At 39.4% G+C, this 18704-nt stretch overlaps 2 protein-coding genes across 2 annotated transcripts in view; one reads left to right on the top strand and one right to left on the bottom strand.

Moving 5' to 3' along the window:
* ctnna2 (catenin (cadherin-associated protein), alpha 2) overlaps positions 1-18704 on the top strand; it is a 309428-nt gene that overhangs the window by 176042 nt on the left and 114682 nt on the right. The gene's annotated exons all lie outside the window — the stretch shown is intronic.
* On the bottom strand, positions 13888-17545 carry lrrtm1 (leucine rich repeat transmembrane neuronal 1). The gene has a single exon (XM_037101229.1). It carries the CDS (start codon positions 16242-16244, stop codon positions 14667-14669), a length of 1578 nt encoding a protein of 525 aa, XP_036957124.1. The 5' UTR covers positions 16245-17545; the 3' UTR covers positions 13888-14666.

The raw sequence follows: 18704 nt of genomic DNA, 5'->3' as shown, positions 1-18704 counted from the left end.
GAGAATGTCGCAGGGGGATGTTGGGTGTGTGTCCATGCTTGAATGTACAGTAAATTGTGAGGGGGGGGAGGTAGCTTGCTCTAGGCGATGCTTGTTCCGGGGACCATCTGGTTGTGTTGGATTTTGGCATTGCTGATTCTCTGTCCTCCAAACCTTTGACTCGCTTACAGTCTCTATTGTTCCTTCTATCTCGTATCAAGGTTACAGTTTCACTATTTACATGCATGATGTTTTGTTTTGCATATTTGCCTATTATAGTCTAATTAAAATGCACAGGCACAAGACAGAATTGTGTTTTGTCTCAGCATGCATTATTAAGAGTAAGGAGGAAATAGTTAGTCATTGGGAAGTGCAAATGGCAGCAAGGTGGCTTTTAATAGGTTGTATTGTGCTTTGCTGAGTTCAGTTTAAAATGACTGATTTTAATATTAACCCATATGTGCTATCGGTTCTCTACTGTCTATGTTACTGTACAGTATATCCTTATTCCGCTGCAAAGACTGAAAGACCCTGTTAATATGTGATTAACTATGAGCAAATAAATATGGTATCAGATATACAAGATTGTTTGTCCTAGTGGATATTATGAAGGCATTTCATTCAGCATGAGTATATACTGGATATGACATGAACTTGACACTAAATCTACTTTGTTGAATTACTGACTCTGCTCCCACTTTGCAGTGATTATTGCCACAAAAAGTTAAATTTCTTTTTCCAGAGAAAATAGTAGTAGTAGAAATTCTACCACTGCTACTCTTAGCTCATATTTTATTGTGTTAATCAGCGCTAAAGTTTGTGCCAAATTTGCACCTTCACAACTGAGCCTTTAGCGTCCTTTAGACTGCACTTGTAACAAAGAGACATAGCTTTAAAGAAATTGCTGCCAGAAGGGAGTTATTTTAGGTTTCTAAGCTGTCGAGAGAGTTGAATAGAGAATTTTAATAAAGACTTTGTGATAATGGAGTATACATATTCATGTGAAGTTGGTCACATTTAATCGTGGTGTGTGTGTGTGTGTGTGTGTGTGTGTGTGTGTGTGTGTGTGTGTGTGTGTGTGTGTGTGTGTATATATATATATATATATATATAGATAGATAGATAGAGAGAGAGAGAGAGAGAGAGAGAGAGAGAGAGAGAGAGAGAGAGAGAGAGAGAGAGAGAGAGAGAGAGAATTATATTTTATTTATGGTATGCGACATGGGACATCAGACTACCAAAGGATTAAAGAGGAACGTATGGCAGCCTCACACTGTTGTTGAAATGTCTCAAAACTGCTTTTATTGATCTCTGTTTTTGGAACAAACTGTTTTACCCCTACATACAATTGCACACACGGACACACATGCAAGGCCAAACACAAAGCACAAACTGGACCACATACTTTCTCGTCAAACATCATCCCATTGTCATTGTAGACCCATGGGTTTCATTAGTGCCAGCTTTAAAACAACAACTCTCATTCCCACTCCCACACGGTAGTCCCAGATGCTTTCAGTGGAGGAGGAAACAACAATCGCCTGAAGGGTACGTGCATATGAAATTCCAAAAAGAAAAAGGATTTATATTCTCTGCACTCATTTGACTGGCTTGGGAGAAACAATGTTTAACATGATCGGCCTCTTTTTTTTTTGGTTTTCTAACAAACAAACTGCAATTTAGTGACATGGACTACTTAAGTGTGCTTATCAAAGGTAAGATAACACATTTGCCATAAAGGCCAACTTGAAGACCAAACTGATTGATTTCTTACTAAACATTTAGTGACTGTCTGAAATTAAAGACTTTGGTCCCTGCATTGAGCTTGCAAAGCAGCTGATGACAACAGACACCTTTTTGGCAGCAAACACTGCCTTTTGTAATTGTTTTCACTGGATCTGAGCGGTTTTGTATGCTTGTGAATACACCCAGGGCACCTCGCTTTTATCCGCCAAATGCACCTTGCATGCGTTTTAGAAATGCCCTGAGCACCCGAAGTTGAAAAGTCTTCAGCTGTCCCATGTCCCACGTCACTGCATCTTTTTCTCTGATCAAATGAGAACAGAGCTTTCTTCTCTTCTGCAGAGCTACTGTTGTAAACAGAAATATTGGGGGGGGGGGGGGGGAGACAGATGATTCTGGTGGTTTATGCTCACTGTTTCAGCATGGAGGAAAATCACTTAAATGGCATCAGATTAGCAGCGTCGTGACTGAATTTTGTATTTTTTTCTCCCCTTCAATTAGAGTGACATTAACTAATGTAATATCAAAGTAGGGGACTGCAGCTGACTTTGTGGTTGTCTAGCAACAGTATAAAGGATGCTTCCACGGCTCCTGCCTGTGCAAGTTTCTTTATATAAGAGCAGAGCAGACCACCTGATTTTTGTCTGTGAAACATATTGAGCCACATTTAGTGTTTTTTGATTATATTTCATGTAAACCTGCTTGATCATTTACTCCCCACCATAGGTGGACCAGAGACAACCTTATTAAGGATTGGAAATTACATTTTGTAGACTGACAACATTCATTTTGAAAATGTTGTGTTAAAGCATGTTGTGAATGTTTGTAGACAGTTAAGTTTTTATTCTTTTTTAAAAAAAAATGTGAGTGTGCATACCTTCCATGTTGCTATTACCTCAGACATTGTGCTGCTTGTTTAAAGTTCGCAGCAAGCCTTCAGGGACAACGTATCTAGAGCAATCAGACGTTTTACCATTGGACAGGGAGGGATGAGCCGGATCCAGGAATCCCAGCCCAGGAGGCTGACTTATTCAGTATTCTGCCGATGTGTGATCCTGACCTTACTGTTGCATGTCCTTGGTGCATGCAGAGCGCAGCCAATGCCTTTTTGGGGGATTGCATGCTCTAGCCCATTTTAATGTGCCTTTTCATTCGCAGCACAGCATCACTAAGCCCCGCAGCAGGGGCTCAGAGCAACCATTTTGATTATGAGAATGATTGAATTAATGCTGCTAAAGTTGACACTTAATGGATTATGGTGGTCAGAATTGTTAAGACACATGAGGCAGATCTGTGTAAAGACATCCTAAACCTCTTTTTTTGTCACACTCGCAGGGAGTAGAGTTTTAAGTCTACCCTTGCTAATCTAATGCAAAGTCTAACCTTTTCAAAATAAGGTCTTACACATGCAAACAAGAAGCTTTATTCCAATGATAAGTCAATGAATGTAATACATAAAGAGTACTTTCTCTGGACTGATTCCAAATGTCAATGGCACACTGCTATAGCAAAGTTATTGGTATTATAACATTTTGATTTATTTTCTTGAATGTAAAACTGTCAAACTAATGAACATGTTAGCAAATAACATGTTTTATTCTGCACTCACAATCTAATATAGCTGATCTCCCTTTAATGCTTTTCTTTTTCTTTTTTTATATGTACAGTTAGCATAGGTGGTTGAGCACATGTGTGTTGCTTCTTAGTCGGTGCAATATTTTTCTGACATTCCCTTTTCCTCTCAACGTAAAGACTTTACCATCCACCACTGGCTTCTTTTTCACTCAGCACTTAGCACTTATATCAACCTGTACTTTCCTGCCTTGAAAACTGAAAAAGTTCCATAACCTCTACTGTAGCAGTTGCCATAATAACAGACCTGCATGCTCGTCATTATTGTTTTTTGCCTGCAGTAACGTTCAAAGCTGCAATATGTGATTTCTATCTCTTTTCATTTCCTTAAACGTGGTTTTCTCGTCATCTCTCTGTGGATTCTTCTTTTCAAATTTCATTGAATCCTGTCGCTGTGGTGGGAGGTGTCTTTAGTTGATGTACTGTACATGTACTTCATGTGTTTGTAGGGATTGTTAGCACCTATATCTTTTCCCTGCACTCCCACGGTTCAGCTTGCCATCCGGCAACCTTTAAGTTTGCACAGTAAATGAACCAAATTGAAGATAAACACCAGAGACACATGTCTTTTTGAATCATACCTATTTCCCTCTCACACAATGCAATGCAAAGTATTCTCATTTGTAAGTAATGCACTTGCTGAGGAACTTGATCCAAATTGAATTTGTAATGCAGTAACTAACAGTGATATCACTGTTGCAAAACATTAGCTTCATCTGATTGTAAATGTATTTTGTACAAAAGTGTAATAGGTTCATTTTGAAAAGTTTAATGATTACTTTTTCAACATAGTCTGGAGAGCCTGCATTTTGCATGGGAAACTTACAGTACAAAGCAGCTAAGAGAGAAAATAATAGGATATTTACTGAAATGCAGCCGTACATTGCAAAGTTGACATTTACCAAGATCTTCAATAAAATCCCCTTCATTCAGTCTCTTCAGTGTGGTATCAGTGCCAAGACAGATCTGCATTTATAAGCTACATTTAATGGTGATTCGCTTCTGAAATACTTTTACCAGCAAAAGAAAAGAGAAAGGGCAATCATCTTCTTTTTTCTTGTTTTGATCTTTTTATTTTTTATATCTATTTCATTGTGATATTTAAACAGATGAAGTCAAGAACTGACAAATGTAAAGTTAAAACAAGAAATAAGCATATTTAGCATATATTCCTTCATTACTTACATTATGTGTCTATTGGGAAGATTTAGAAGAGAATGCATTACAGCATATTTATAGTCTGCCATAAACACATCTTTTAAATAAACAAATGGACTGTGAAATGTTTAGTAAGCATTGTTTAACACTGGAGGGACCAGTTTGTTGTTGTAAAACATGAAAAACAAAAGCAAAAAAAGTAATGACATTCATGGAAACTGAGTTTATCTCATGTTTTCAAACATATGATATATCACGTCACAGTTTGCACATTTGCAGATGATTGAGCTTGTGGGCAGTTTCCTAGAATATCTCATGACTGTTAACTCAGGTGCTCAGACACCATTGTGCTAATTTCTTTTATTTCACTGTAACCAGCTACATTTCAGAACAGTTTGGTCACCATTAATGTGTATAAACAGTTGGTCGCAAGGATGAAATAACACAATTTTTGTCATTGACTGTGCTGCATCAGCATCTTGGAGAAATTCAAGCAGGTTGATTCCACTCACATCAGTGACGTCACTTCTCTATTTCACATTGCAGAGTCAGCATTTTCACGAGTTTTATGACTATTTATTTTGGTAATACTGGAGGTATTAGCAGTGTTGAGCTTGAATCCATTTAACTGTGACAGGTAGAGCCCTACCGACAAATTGGTTGGTTGATAATATCTGCCTATCAGATATATCTTTATCGGCATATACATTGTCCGATATGAGTTAATACAAAAACTTTAATTTTTACAAAACATGATATGGGCAAAGCAAACTCAGAGCTATCCTTAACGACTCTTAAGGTAACACCCACACAGAGTATAAAAGCCTGCCAACTCCTTTCCAGTTAGTTAGAACTGAAGAAACATCTTGGATGAGAGGTGAAATGTCTTCATGTTGCCTACAATACAGAACCTAGTTTTACCATGACCTGGATGACTGATAAACTTCATTAACAATACCGAAAAATGTACTTGTTGTATTTTTTATGTATTTATTGTTTTAATTCCTAGTGAAATACACTGATTAAAGTTCATTGTTAAACTGCAAAGTATTCTGTCTCCTTTACCTATTATTATGTAACCAATAATCAGTTTAGGAATTTTCTGGCCCCAAATGTTGCAAATTGGTAGATCTCTACTGAAAGTGTAGTCACAGTACAGTGGGTTAGGGAAATAGATCTTAAAAGTACCAATGTATTAATAGAAAATATCTTTATTGCAATTGAAATATATTATGTATTCAATATTGTACTTAAAGCCTGAGACACACCAGGCCAACAAATTTGTTTGGTGTGTTCAGCTGGACAGTGTCTGCTCTGATTCAACTTGCGAAGTCTGAGAATGTTAGCTGTTGGCTGTCTGAGCCATTGGATACCCTGATTGGATGTGTACTAGCTGTACGACTGTTCTGCATTCTTAAGAATTCTGAATGTTTTCTTTTTCCATACACTCCATTCGGTCATTTGATGTTTTCATGTTTTGGATTACTGGTATGAGACTAGCGCCACCCGATCTCACACAAGCGCAGAGCGTACACACTACTGTGTAATTGACAACCGTCGAGGCGGTATGTTTCTATGCAACTTTTCTGCCGAGCAGGTCAGATGGGAGGCAACAGTGTGGTCAGATACAGACAGTTAGCTGTTGGTTTGATTTCTATTGAAAAGTGAACGCAACTCACCACTCTCATCCAGCACCATGCTTGTTGTGGGAAAGCCCTGCCGGGTCGATTACTGAGTGTGTGCTCAATTCCGTTCTTTTCCCTGTCAGCTCTTGATAATAACTGTTATAAACTGGTAGGCAAGACACATATGAACTTTGATTGCATTTCCATGGAGTAATAATCATACATTTTCATCCCTGATCTGCAAAACTCTACTGCACTCGGTAAGCGACTTGTCAGGGCTTCCCCAGAACAAGCAAGCTGCTGCAGGAGAGTGGTGAGTTGTGTTCTCTTTTCAATAGAAATCAGGCAAAGCTAGCAGATGTTTGATGCCTCGAACTATATGCTGCGATCCGATTTGTACTGTTGCTGAAGTTTGGTGCTGTTCTGAGCATTTTTTGTGGCTATGAGTGGCTTTTTGATGGTGGTTTCTTGTTGGGAGCTTGGACTGCAGTGTATTGTTATTGTGCGTTCTTTTCTGAGGTTGCATAAGCTAGTGGTCGGAAAAACTTGATCTCTGAAAGGGGGTTCTTATTCGGTGTCACGGTGTGTTAGATATGTGTTAGATATGTATATACAATTGTTTTTGTACGCCATAGAACTTGGAAACCATTGCTTTAATGGTAATCAGTAATTGATTTTAGTGAGCTTGTATTATTTTGTGTGTTTGTCACACAGGTACAGGTACACAGGTAGCAGCAATCAAGTTCCCCGGGGGATGTTTAGAGCCTGCAGTCTCATTTTATAGTCTTCAGGATTTAGAAAAAAATCAAATAATTTTAAAAAAAGATAGCCCTCCAAGAGTTCACAGTATAACGTGTCCAGTGGCAGAGAGCATTGCAAACCAGTCAATCAACCAATGGCACTTTCTTTTTCAATTTGATGGAAGCCGTAACAGCAATGATGTGATCAAACTCTAACATCCTTACAACACCGTTAGAGTGCACAGAAGCATGAGGGTGTTATAAACTTATATAGACCTGTAGTGTTGTGCAGCATGGTCGGCAGAACGGGATAACAGTGTCACAGTTGGCTGTCACAGCTCAGCACAGTCTCCCAATACAAGGTCGTCTTTCTGTTCATCCTCTTTCGATGTCGATGTCTGTTGCAAGTTCGACATTAAACGCACTGTTGGTTTAACTATCGTACCACAGGCTCTCCAGTCTATGCAAGGCAGACACGCTACTGTACTCATTGCCATTGGCCGCCTAATCTGACAGCAATCTGTTGCACTCTTAAACTGTTTGTGTGTCTGTGATCTCTGATTGAATTAAAGTTACAGTTCAAATGCAAAAGTGTATATATTTTAACAAGCCTTTCCTTTCTCTTTGTTTCTCTTCTTGCACTCTTTGTGGCTCCATTTGTCTTCTTCCAATACGACAGGTAAGTCATCTTATATACTAATTTTGAAGGTTTAAAGCTGAATTATATTCTGCACATAAACTGTCACAGTGTGAAAGTCTACCAAAATTACATTTTAAGTACTTGCTGCACCAGGGATGTATTTTAGCCCAATGGTTTTGTAAACAATGAACGCATTCTCTTTGCTCAGTTGACACATTGGAAAATGGAGCAATTTCATTTATGCAGCCAATCGCATTGGCTATTGGAGAGATGCCAATCTGCCCTCACAGATAGGGAAGAGAGAGGGAGCAAGGAGAGTGGGTAGTATAGCATTTATTCATTCTGACACTGATCAGATAAATGGGAAATGATAAATGCTGTCCATTTTTACTTCCCTTAACCTGCATTAACTTTTTATTCAAAAAGAGGCTCAGACAGTCTTTCTTTGCTGTACTTTTGAAATGCTTGATCAAAGTGTTGCTTGGGATTCAGCTTTATTTGAGATGATCTGACTGTGAATATGAAGTATTATGCAGTTGTCCTGATGACTCATTTAGTGTAAATGGTGGATAAGTTCAGCTGATGCCAGTCTGCTCAGCAAAAGAGAGGAGAAAAGTACATTGTTTTAAATCAGTATGTGTTTTTAATGTATTTTCTTCAAACTGTTGGTGCCCTTGTATAACAGTAAATTTGAATGTTCTTTCATGGCAGCTTAATTTACAGTTGTTGAAAAGGCCAGGATCTCTCTCTCTCTCTCTCTCTCTCTCTCTCTCTCTCTCTGTATGTATGTATGTATATATACATACATACACACATATATACGTATATGTATATATATATATATATATATATATATATATATATATATATATATATATATATATATATATATATATATATATATATATATATATATATATATATATACACATACACACACATAGATGCAGCAGCTGATACGTTGCAGGTTAGGCTGTGTGGCTGCACAATGTTAGACAAATGTGTTTTGTTATTATTATACTTTTTGGTGAAAAGGAGAAAATTTATTCTTTACATTGATATTAATATGGATTTTTTTTGTAGTTACACATATATTTAGATATATAGTGTATATATAATTTCATACATCTGTAGAAAAAATGATGTATTGTGTTTGCCAAGCATAGTCTCTAATGCACTTACATTACTTACAACCTTCACAATTCAGTCACAGAAACCTCAGCCATGCATTGTATTGATCTCCTTTTTACTTGTGTGGAGCATGTGTTAGACACATGTCTTTAGGCATCTCATATAATATGCGCCATTTGAAGGACTATTGACGCATGAGAAAAAGAACTGGCCTGAAAACACATTTAAGAAAATGCGTGACACACAAGATTTGTGGTGTAGAAATTTTAGCCTAAATGATCTTGGATTTCATTTGATATCCCATCAAATTTCCAGGTCAATCCGTGAAGGTATGAATAACAATAACTCAATGGAAAATCCAGAGTCTAGTCATGGATAAAGCTTTGTAGTTCTGTCACTATAATACTCTGAATAGCAGGCGCTGACCCACATCTGCTCTTATACCGGTTACATGGAGCCCCAGATGCAGGCCCAGCTGTTGCAATGTATTATCTCACTGAGTGACCCTGTTGCTTTATGTTAAGTGCAAGACAAAACATTATCATGGGTTTATCCGATGTAGCAATATAGCAGGAAAGTTAGCTACAAAATACACACTAACATTTTTTTTTTATTTTTTATTTTTCATTCTATAGTAGTCTGATCCTCTGGTACCCTCTGACTCACTGTCATGAATATTCAGTTGCAAACCTTGCCCCCATTCTCTAACCAGTTTCACCTTCCTCAGCAGGCACCACTGCTCTACCTACAATACCATATGTACAGTAGGTAAGAATAATGACACCTCAGTTATTATTATTATTATTAATTCAGGGTTGCTTGAGTGTGGTGCATGCAAATGAAGCAGTGGGCGTACAGAGCTATAAGCTGCCTGGAGATTTAGCCTGAGTAATGAATGTAATTTAAGTGACCTGCTGGACCTCTGTCTGTTTTAGTAAAGTCGTGTTTTGGACAGTTTATTTCAGCGTTCACAAGGATGGGTTTGAACAGAAACTAAAAGCTGTTCTCATTCAAAGCTATTATTTAAATAGAGATGTTTCAGTACAGTATGTGAGTGAATTTTCCATTTTCCGCCCTCTTTAATTAATCACTATCTTGTACATGTAGATTAAGTAAATGCCAGCATTTTGTTAGTGGCCATGTAGAATATATAGAATTACTGTATATCAAATTTATTTTAGTAATATCACATTTATAACAACAACAGCAGCAATATTTGGAAGCAGGATGAGAGGGGAATTTACAACAAGAGAGAAAATGCCATGTCAGTGTTTTTGGATTCAAAGATAATGTTGATGATGATTACAATATTGATCCTGATAAACCCACCTGTTATAAAAGAAGCATTGCAAAGCCACCCACTCAGTGTCATTAGTCATCGCCAGCTCCTTACAGCCTACTGCAGTACATGCTGCCACCCATGATTTAGCTCTCCATCCAGTTATGAGGGGGTGTTAAGCGTTTATTATGCAGCACCGTCCTGGTCCCAGTGAGATGGCAGAATGTTGCCCGATCGATACTCCTCACAGGAAGCCGGGTTAATTTATTTTTTTAAGGATTTGTTTGCATCTCTAAGGGCCCCCCCTTTGCTGCAGGTTGTGATGCAAGCTATTTCCTAAAGATCTGCAGAGCGATGTTTTGTCTCTGACACACATATACAACACTACACAAGCTGTGTGTGCTGGTCCACTGGCAGAAACATGCAGGGACTGTTTCTGTACACTGCACTCCACTGTTGTATTCGTGTTATAGAAAAAAAAAAAAAAAAAACAATTTTGCTGTTAACTTTAATGTTTTTTTTTTGGGTGGGGGAGATCAAGGTTCAACACTGGCTGGTTGTGAGTGTTTTCTGATTTGAGGTGAAGCTAAATTGTGTTTATTGTGATTTCAGCTAGCAACTTTCTGTACAATTTGCGCCTGCAGGGTCTCTCTTTTGTAGCTGTTGACCTTAAGCTCTGACCCAGCCTCATGTACAGAATGCACCACTCTTTTCACACCACACCCCCTCCAAATTTTCTCATTTCATTGTTGTGACCTTTAATCTCTGTGTCAGTAAGTCTCCTTTCACATCCATCTTTTTCTTTTGTGACTTCTCGTCTCTTACATTGTATTCATAAGAAAATAGTCCTTGACATAGGATTTCCAGGTCTGTTGTGCCTATTTATAACCACACATGTTCACAAACGTAACTGCATGTTCACGCATACAGCACATTCTCAGTTTTACACATAAAAGCTTCAAGACAATAGCTTCAGACCTATTAGCATGTGCAGTGTGCATACAACCCCTGTATATCCCCTGGCTGGCAAACAGCTGTGGCTCTGCAGAGTACAGAACAAATGTCGTGCTCTCATGCCCAACTGCCCTTAAAAGGAGCAGAACCTCACACTTTCTGACTGAACAATGACTGGCAGAATGGCAACCGCTAATCGTCCTTCAAATCAATTATCTTTTTGCATGTAAATCCACCATACCATCCGCATCAGTTCACGCTTGAAAATGTGAAGGAGAGGTGACTACATTTGTTATCACTATGATCATTTTTGGTTACCACTCATCTATATTGATTTTTACTGAGTATCATCAATCAAGGCATTTATAATGGATGCTGTCCGAGAGCACATATCTCTCCTCAGGGAATTATCATCCCAGGCTTAGGTCAAACAGAGATTTTGATCTATTGTCAGTTAGACGAATTGATGTTTTTTCTCAATTTATGGTGTTTTACGGACAAAGGGAGAGAGAGAGAGAGAGAGAGAGAGAGGTAAGGGTGAGAAGGGAGAGAGATGAGTCTAAAGTAGTTGAATGTTAACCCTCAGTACCCACAGCTTTTAAAATATTCAGTACCATTCTCCATCACCTTCTGCCCTGCTCGCTTGTTCAAGAAAAGAGTGAAATGAAATCAATAGAGGTGCCAGCGCTGGCCTCTGTGCCAGGCATCATCCAATATTTATACAAATGAAGCTTCACAACCTCAAATTTACCCAGCAATTTCATGTATAAGGGGCTGTGAAGGACTCGAAGGCGGGGAAAATTCTCCACAGGATGTGAAAATGAAAGAATGAAATAAATCAGTGTCCCTATCATGAAGGCCTGCCATGTACTGCACTCATTTGCATTCGCATGACACGGCAGGTTGTGATTAACAGCTGTTGTATGTTGAGTCTTAAAGTGGGACGGCCTCGATCCCATATACAAGAAATGGATCATAAATCCTGCCTGGCAACTTTAAGCCATGCTTCGTGCTATCACTTCCCAAAATTTATCTCTTGAAAATTTGGCACAAAGTTGAATGTTTTGTTACTTAGGCACTGCACTAATATCCATGTCAATACTCAAAAAAACATGAGGGCATGTTGTAAGTATATTGCGCTCAAGCACCTTTATTTCTGATCCTGTGTGCCCTTTCCTCAAACATCGATGTTAATGACTGATACAGGGTCCCTTTATTGTAACAGACCTCTGAGGTCAGTTTTAGATGAACACAAATGAGAGCAAAAATACACAAACATAGACACGTTTAGTTAAAAAAATCTGACTGAAACTAAGTTTTTCATGTATGTTTGAAGGAGACCTTTCTGTCATATTGTTGGAAATTGCACGTATCCAATGTATATATAGGAATGTGAAATGCATGTTTACTACCACTTGCATTTATCAAAGAAAGAAATAAGGTAATAGTCTCAGTTTAGTGAACTCAAGTGCAAAACACTGAATTCCCAGCATACCCTTCATATTACTAAAGATGATTAGTTTGTAATGGGATTTTACCTGAGAGAAATCCAATCAGCTGTGCAAGGAAAAGAAGGTAATTTGATATGTATATTGTCACCTTGTTAGTCCCTCTAGGATCTTACTAGTCATTATAATAGCAAACACAAATTCAGTCAATCATTTTCATCAGCTTAACATTTTGTCTAATTCCTGCAATGTTTCCACAAAATATTGTAGAAAATATTTGAACAATGTAACCATCACTACCAATATCATGAAATGTTTTAATTTAGAGCCACTGATAATGAGCCCTGGTCAATTAAAACAAATCCTCAATCCTGGTAAAAATTCTTTGGACACATTATTCCCTGGTGGAACGCTGTACTTCTTCTCAGGCAGGGCTCACTTCTGGGTCCTGTATCACTCCAGAACAGGCTCCACCAATTTAAAACTCATCAGACCGTCTCTAACCCTTCAAGATCCAAGTCTTACCTGTTTTCTGACCTTTTGTTGTGTACTTTTCACTTGAACACGAGAGCACTTACAATATTGTTGATGAATTGGAAGGTAATGTTTTACTCTTATTGGAACTTATATAATGATTGTCAGTGAGTTCTTAAAACATTTTTATTCCTGCTGACTTACAAGTTGTAAACATTATCTTAATTTATAGCAAAAGAACACAAAAATGATGCAAATTGATGCACTCAATTTTTTTTTTCAGAAAAGCCGCTGCAAATTCAATATAGTGATGTTGCCCCTGCTGTAGAAGTTTGCAGAATATGGTGCACAATAGGTAAAACGCAGCCACAGTATGAGAATATGCACACTAGAGAGCAGTCTGTTCCCTCTTTCTGCAGTCACTGTGATCCTCCATCTTCCTCTTACTGCCCGTCCTCCCCCCTCACAAAACATACTGTTCATGTCAAAGGACCCAGGAAACACAACATCTGTCAGTGGACTAATTTACACAATGAACACCAGAGGAAGAAGGATATATATACACCTCAAAATGGCCTTGTATTCAACAAACATTTTACATCACATGAAAACACAGTGAAGAATATTGTATGTGCAAATCTTCCTTTAAGCTGCTGGAAGATTTCTTTAATGAATCTGGTAAAATCTGACATTGTATTTGGATTTCAGTAAGCAATGTTTTTAATGACTGTTGTATTTAGTGTGCTTGATTCAGTGAGAGGAGCCATCGCTCCTCCGTGAAAGCCAAACAGTGAGAGGCAATGAAAGGCATAGCTTTAGATCTTTGACACGCTGCTTTCTTTACTTGGATGGTACACAAATAGTGACATAATAATATGAAAATATGCCAACCAATTAGAATATAATAGATTGTTTGAATCTGTTGTCAGAAAGGCAATGGGAAGGGGGAAAAAAAACTACACTGATAGCGAGCAAACACAGTGAATGATAAAACAACAAATATGAGAGATAAAACAGAGAAGAGATCTAAAATTCAGACCATGGATTTTACATCAAAGATGAGATGCAGATATCCCTCTGCCCCTTTTAATTTTTTGTATTTCATTTTATTTTTTGGTTCGATACACTGCAGAGACATGGCTCTCCAGTCCACAAGCGCAAAAGACTGTGTCTCTTGTCATTCACCCTTTCTGACAGCTTCTCACGTACAAATGAGTTTACTGTGAATAGCAATTCATTTATTTAAACATTTTTTGTAGTTTACAAAAGAAATAGATTATCTTGTATCATTTTTTCTCCACACTTGCACTTCTTCTTTTAACATATTTTACACAGACTTTAATTTTTACATTGTAATCGAACTTAAACGTTTTTTTTTTCAATATTTTAAATGCCAGTCAAATATTGTGTTTACCATAGTACAAATGGCTTGTTTTTTTTTTTTTTAATTTCTTTTTTCTTCTTTTGTGTGTCCACAGTTTGTTTTTAAACAATAATTAAATGTCCTGAAGTAGAAAGACACATTAAAGCTCAAATATCCACACATGAGAGAAAAGCCTCTGTGCCCACAATGTATTCCTCTCTGTGTTTCTGTAGAACATCAACAGGTCCAAGAGTCAGGGGCTCATTATGCCCTGTGGCCTCAAATCAGCAGTAGATAGCAGTAGCAGTAAATCCACCACGAAAAAGTCAGCCACATAAAGCACACTCCTTCCAGGTCACAGTGAGATGCTGTGTAAAAAGTGTCCAAAAGATCCCTTTATTCCTTATGTCCCGCAATATTGCCCGCCCAAGTGTATCCAAAAAAGGGGATTTACTGTATATCCAGATAATCACAGGTAAAGACGTACTCACAAAGCAGGGTCACACCTCACATTCCCGAGAAGGTTGCTGTTGGCAAGTGCATGAGCCATATTCATTGATGATTACCAGAGCTCCCTCAATGTGGTTAGGTTTATAGTCAACATAGTACTCCGGTGTCGAAATCGCAGCCATCTGCTGCATGCTTTGCTTTTGCTTCTGCTTACGGCGCTGACTGCTGAAGCACTGCCTCAGCTGTCTTATTCCGGCTGGAAAGCACTTCCATGCCACATACAGCATGAGCACAATGATGAGAAAGGAAAAGATGAGTGCCATGGTACCAGTCACCACCTTGTGGATCTGCATGGTGCTCTCCAGGTCATCATGGCCCACTGTGACAGTGAAAGAACTGGTGACTACCTCACCACCCTCACCCTCATAAGGGTTGGGAGTAAATGGGCCCAGGAAAACAGAGCCTCCCTGGGCCAGATCCCTTGTAGAGGCATACAGGCCTGCTGTAGTCACATCCATTGGGGGATCCTCACATAGCTGAAAAGCATAGACAGCATCCAAGACATCCTCGCCCTGTGCGGTGTCGGGGCTTGAACACAGCAGGGAATTGTCACGCTGGCCTCGGAAGGCACTCAGCCAAGAGGCCAAGGCACACACATTGCGACTGCACTCCCAGTCATTCCCTGCCAGGGTAATGCTGTCCAGAGATGACCAAGAGTCCAGGATGTGCTGGTCCAAAGATGTCAACCGATTGGAGTCTAGCATTAGCACCTTTAGGTTGGGTGCACTCTCAAAAACATGTGGCTCAATGTACTCGATTTCATTGGCTGACAGGTCAATCTTCTCTAAAAAATGCCATGTCCATTCCAGTGTATTAACAACAATAGTGGCACGATTGTTGTGCATGTACAGAGTACGTAAAGAGATGAGGCGAGGGAAGTGGGCTAGGTTGACCTTAACTAGTTCATTGTGCTCAAGATGCAACTCGGTCAACTTGAAGAGGCCTGCGAAGGAGTTTCGTGCCAGGCTCTGCAGTTGGTTGTATCCCAAGTCCAGAAACTGCATGCTTCGGCAGTCTTGAAAAATCCGCACTGGCACAAATTTTAGAGCATTGTAGCGCAAATGCAAATTGGTGAGCTTTCTAAGGCCGTGGAACAGGTCAGGCTCTAGTGCCTGCAGCCTGTTGTATGAGAGGTCCAGGATACGCAGGTTTGGGAGGGGCCTAAAGGTGCCATTTGGCAGAATCTCAATCCGGTTGCTGCTGAGGTCCAACTCCTTGACCCGTCTTAGCCTGTCAAATGCACCCTCCTCCACAATGTCAATGTTGTTGTGATCTAGGTAGAGCCAGGTGAGCTGTGACAGACCAGCCAGTTGGCCTTCACGCAGCTCGGTCAAGTTGTTCTCTCTCATGGACAGGCCCATGGCACTGCTCAGATTGCGGGGAATGTCTGTGAGGTTGAGCCCCTCGCAGTACAGCAGCTTGCTGTCGCAGCGGCACAGCCTTGGACAAACCCCCTCCACCAAGGGAACCGTTCTCAGAAAAATGCCCAATAAACACAGTATCAACCCAGGGGGCTTCTTCAGTGGCCACTTTAAATACAGTCCAATTAGAAGGAAATCCATTAGCATAAATATCCAGGGATGCCACTGAGAAAATGTCCATTGAACCACTCTGGATATTATTTTTGCACCTATCACATCATATTGATCACATCATAGTTAATTAATTTCATAACCTGTTTCATTCGGTTTCTGCGTTTAATCTATGGACCGTAATTATATTTATTTTATTTTGTCAACCCAGCGAGTCCTTGTCGAAAAATTCAAAGGATGAAAGGGCAAGTCGCTTTGCTTATGTTAGATATCAAGCAGTGGGTGGAGAGTAGAGGGGATGAAAAAAAATAAAATCATCCTCATTGATCAATCTTATTTGAAAAGATTCCTACTCACCCCTATCCAAAAGCTGACAATCTCCATTCAGCATCTCGCTTTGTACCTCAACACTAATTATGTGCGAATCTAAAAAAGACCCCACTGTGATACAAATTCTCGCCCCCTCCCTTCTCCCCTTTCAGTGGACACCAGATCCTTGGCAGGCTTACAATGTCTTAGTTCTCCTCAAGTGAAAGAGCCAGAAAGAGAAGGAATCCAAGTAGCTTTCAGCGAGATGGTAGGAAGTGCAAGTTCCCCTGTCTGCATGCATGAGCTCTGTCTCTTTTGCTCCTCCGCAGTCCTCTGCTGCAATGATCAGAGGGGAGAAGAGACAACCAGTGAAAGGAAAAAAAAAACGACCAAGAAAAAAAGCTTTGTAAATATCTGTCCGGCTCTTTTCTCCACCCCTTTTCTGCTTAAGTTTCAGCAGATCTGTCAACACATATTATCGTCCATCTCTGGAAGCAATCACTGACTTGTAAGGTTTAAATCCATTCAGGCGGGTAATCATGCTTTCAGTGACGGATGCAAGGAAGAAAAAAAAAAAGAGACGGATTTAAAGAGGTGAACCCTGTTCACTGTTTTCTTATGTAACAGTATTCCTTGTCATCTCAATGGCTCATCCCGGTTAAAGAAGCCGCTCGCATCCCCTGTGGCTCGCAGTTTTTCGTTCTCTCCCTTGCTCTCCGGGTGTTTTCTCAGCCAGCTGGAAGAGGCTGCTGAAGGCTGGTGCTGGTCGGCAGGCAGGGGCGGTAAATGTGGGAAGCGAAGGAGCGCGCAATCCCTTGCAGCAGAGCAGTACACTGACAGCGCATGCAGAAGCACCTTCTGTTCACTGAGTGTCGTAAGCCACTCACAATTCAGAGTGCTTGCTCTCTTTCCCTCACTCTCTTGCTCTCTTTCCCTTGATCGCTCACTCACTTTTTCATGCTGCTCCCCTCCTCTTGCTCTCTCTCCCCTCTTCTCTCCTTGCTTTTCTCTTGCTGTGTTTTTCTCTGTGCCTGAGACATTTACATATTCAGAATGGGCTGGGCTTATACCGGGAGCTTTAATGAAACCCCCCCCCCTCTCTCTCTCTCTCTTTCCCCCTCCCTCTCTCTCTCTCTCGCTCTCTCTCTCTCTCTCTGTCTCTCTCTGTCTCTCCTTCTCTGACTGTAATAAATTGGGCCATATAATGTCTGCCTCTTTTGACGTTGCTGTGAGAAAGCAGTTTTCTGATTTCAGAGTTGCAAAATAACATTTATCCAATGGGACACCATCCAAAAATGGTGTCCTGTATTAGTTCCACCCCTAAAGCAGAGGGCTCTTTTTATGCATGTTAAGGGAGTCCACATATGGAAGAACAACAAAGAAGAAACGACTCAATTAAAATTCACCATATTCTCTCTCAAAATCACAAACTAAATCCACACATCACACAGAGGTAATTAATTTCAGCAACGGTGATATAATTTAAATATACTCATCGTCATATCTGCTTAATGAATTCGAATATGACTTTGTGTAAGTAGACAAACTTGGCCTTTTATAATCAATGTTTAGTCTTGCTCACAAAAAGGGTTACAATATAGTGAGTCAAGGGTATGACAGTCTTCATTTGATCACACTTCCTGTATCCATGCCTTATATGTCATTGTCTATTATGGCAAGGCTCTCCATTCTGAATACAGATGTAATTGCTTGCCACATAATATTAGCATAAAGCTATAACATAAATATTCTTCTCTGAAGGTCCACTCTTGCATTGCTTTGTATGTCTCTGGAATCGCTCCTAGCCTCGTCATTTTTCTCCCATTAATTTGCAAAGACAATGAGCTGTGACAAGGCCTTACATTCCTCATATCAGCCAAGTTGCTAACCATCTGACCTTTTCCCCTTTCTGATTTCATTAAATTTTTTACTGAGAGATGCCACATCTTTGATATCATGGCTGTTTTTTTTTTTATCATTGTTTTTAAACTGAGTTAAGAAAGAATGGAAACAAAAATGTATATTTTTTTAATACATCCTTATTACAAAAAAAGTAACACCAGCCGCTTCTCTGTGCCATGAAGTTAGGCAGTTGATTTTATTCTTGACAGGTAAAAGTTAACATTTTGTTAGATCTTTTATTTAAATTGCTGCTGGCAGAAAACCTTGCCTTGCCTATTAACTAGA

Source organism: Acanthopagrus latus, chromosome 1 (assembly GCF_904848185.1).
Source record: "Acanthopagrus latus isolate v.2019 chromosome 1, fAcaLat1.1, whole genome shotgun sequence".
Classification (NCBI taxonomy): domain Eukaryota; kingdom Metazoa; phylum Chordata; class Actinopteri; order Spariformes; family Sparidae; genus Acanthopagrus; species Acanthopagrus latus.
The sequence above is the reverse complement of the archived record's forward strand: the minus strand, read 5'-3'. Positions and strand labels throughout refer to the sequence as shown.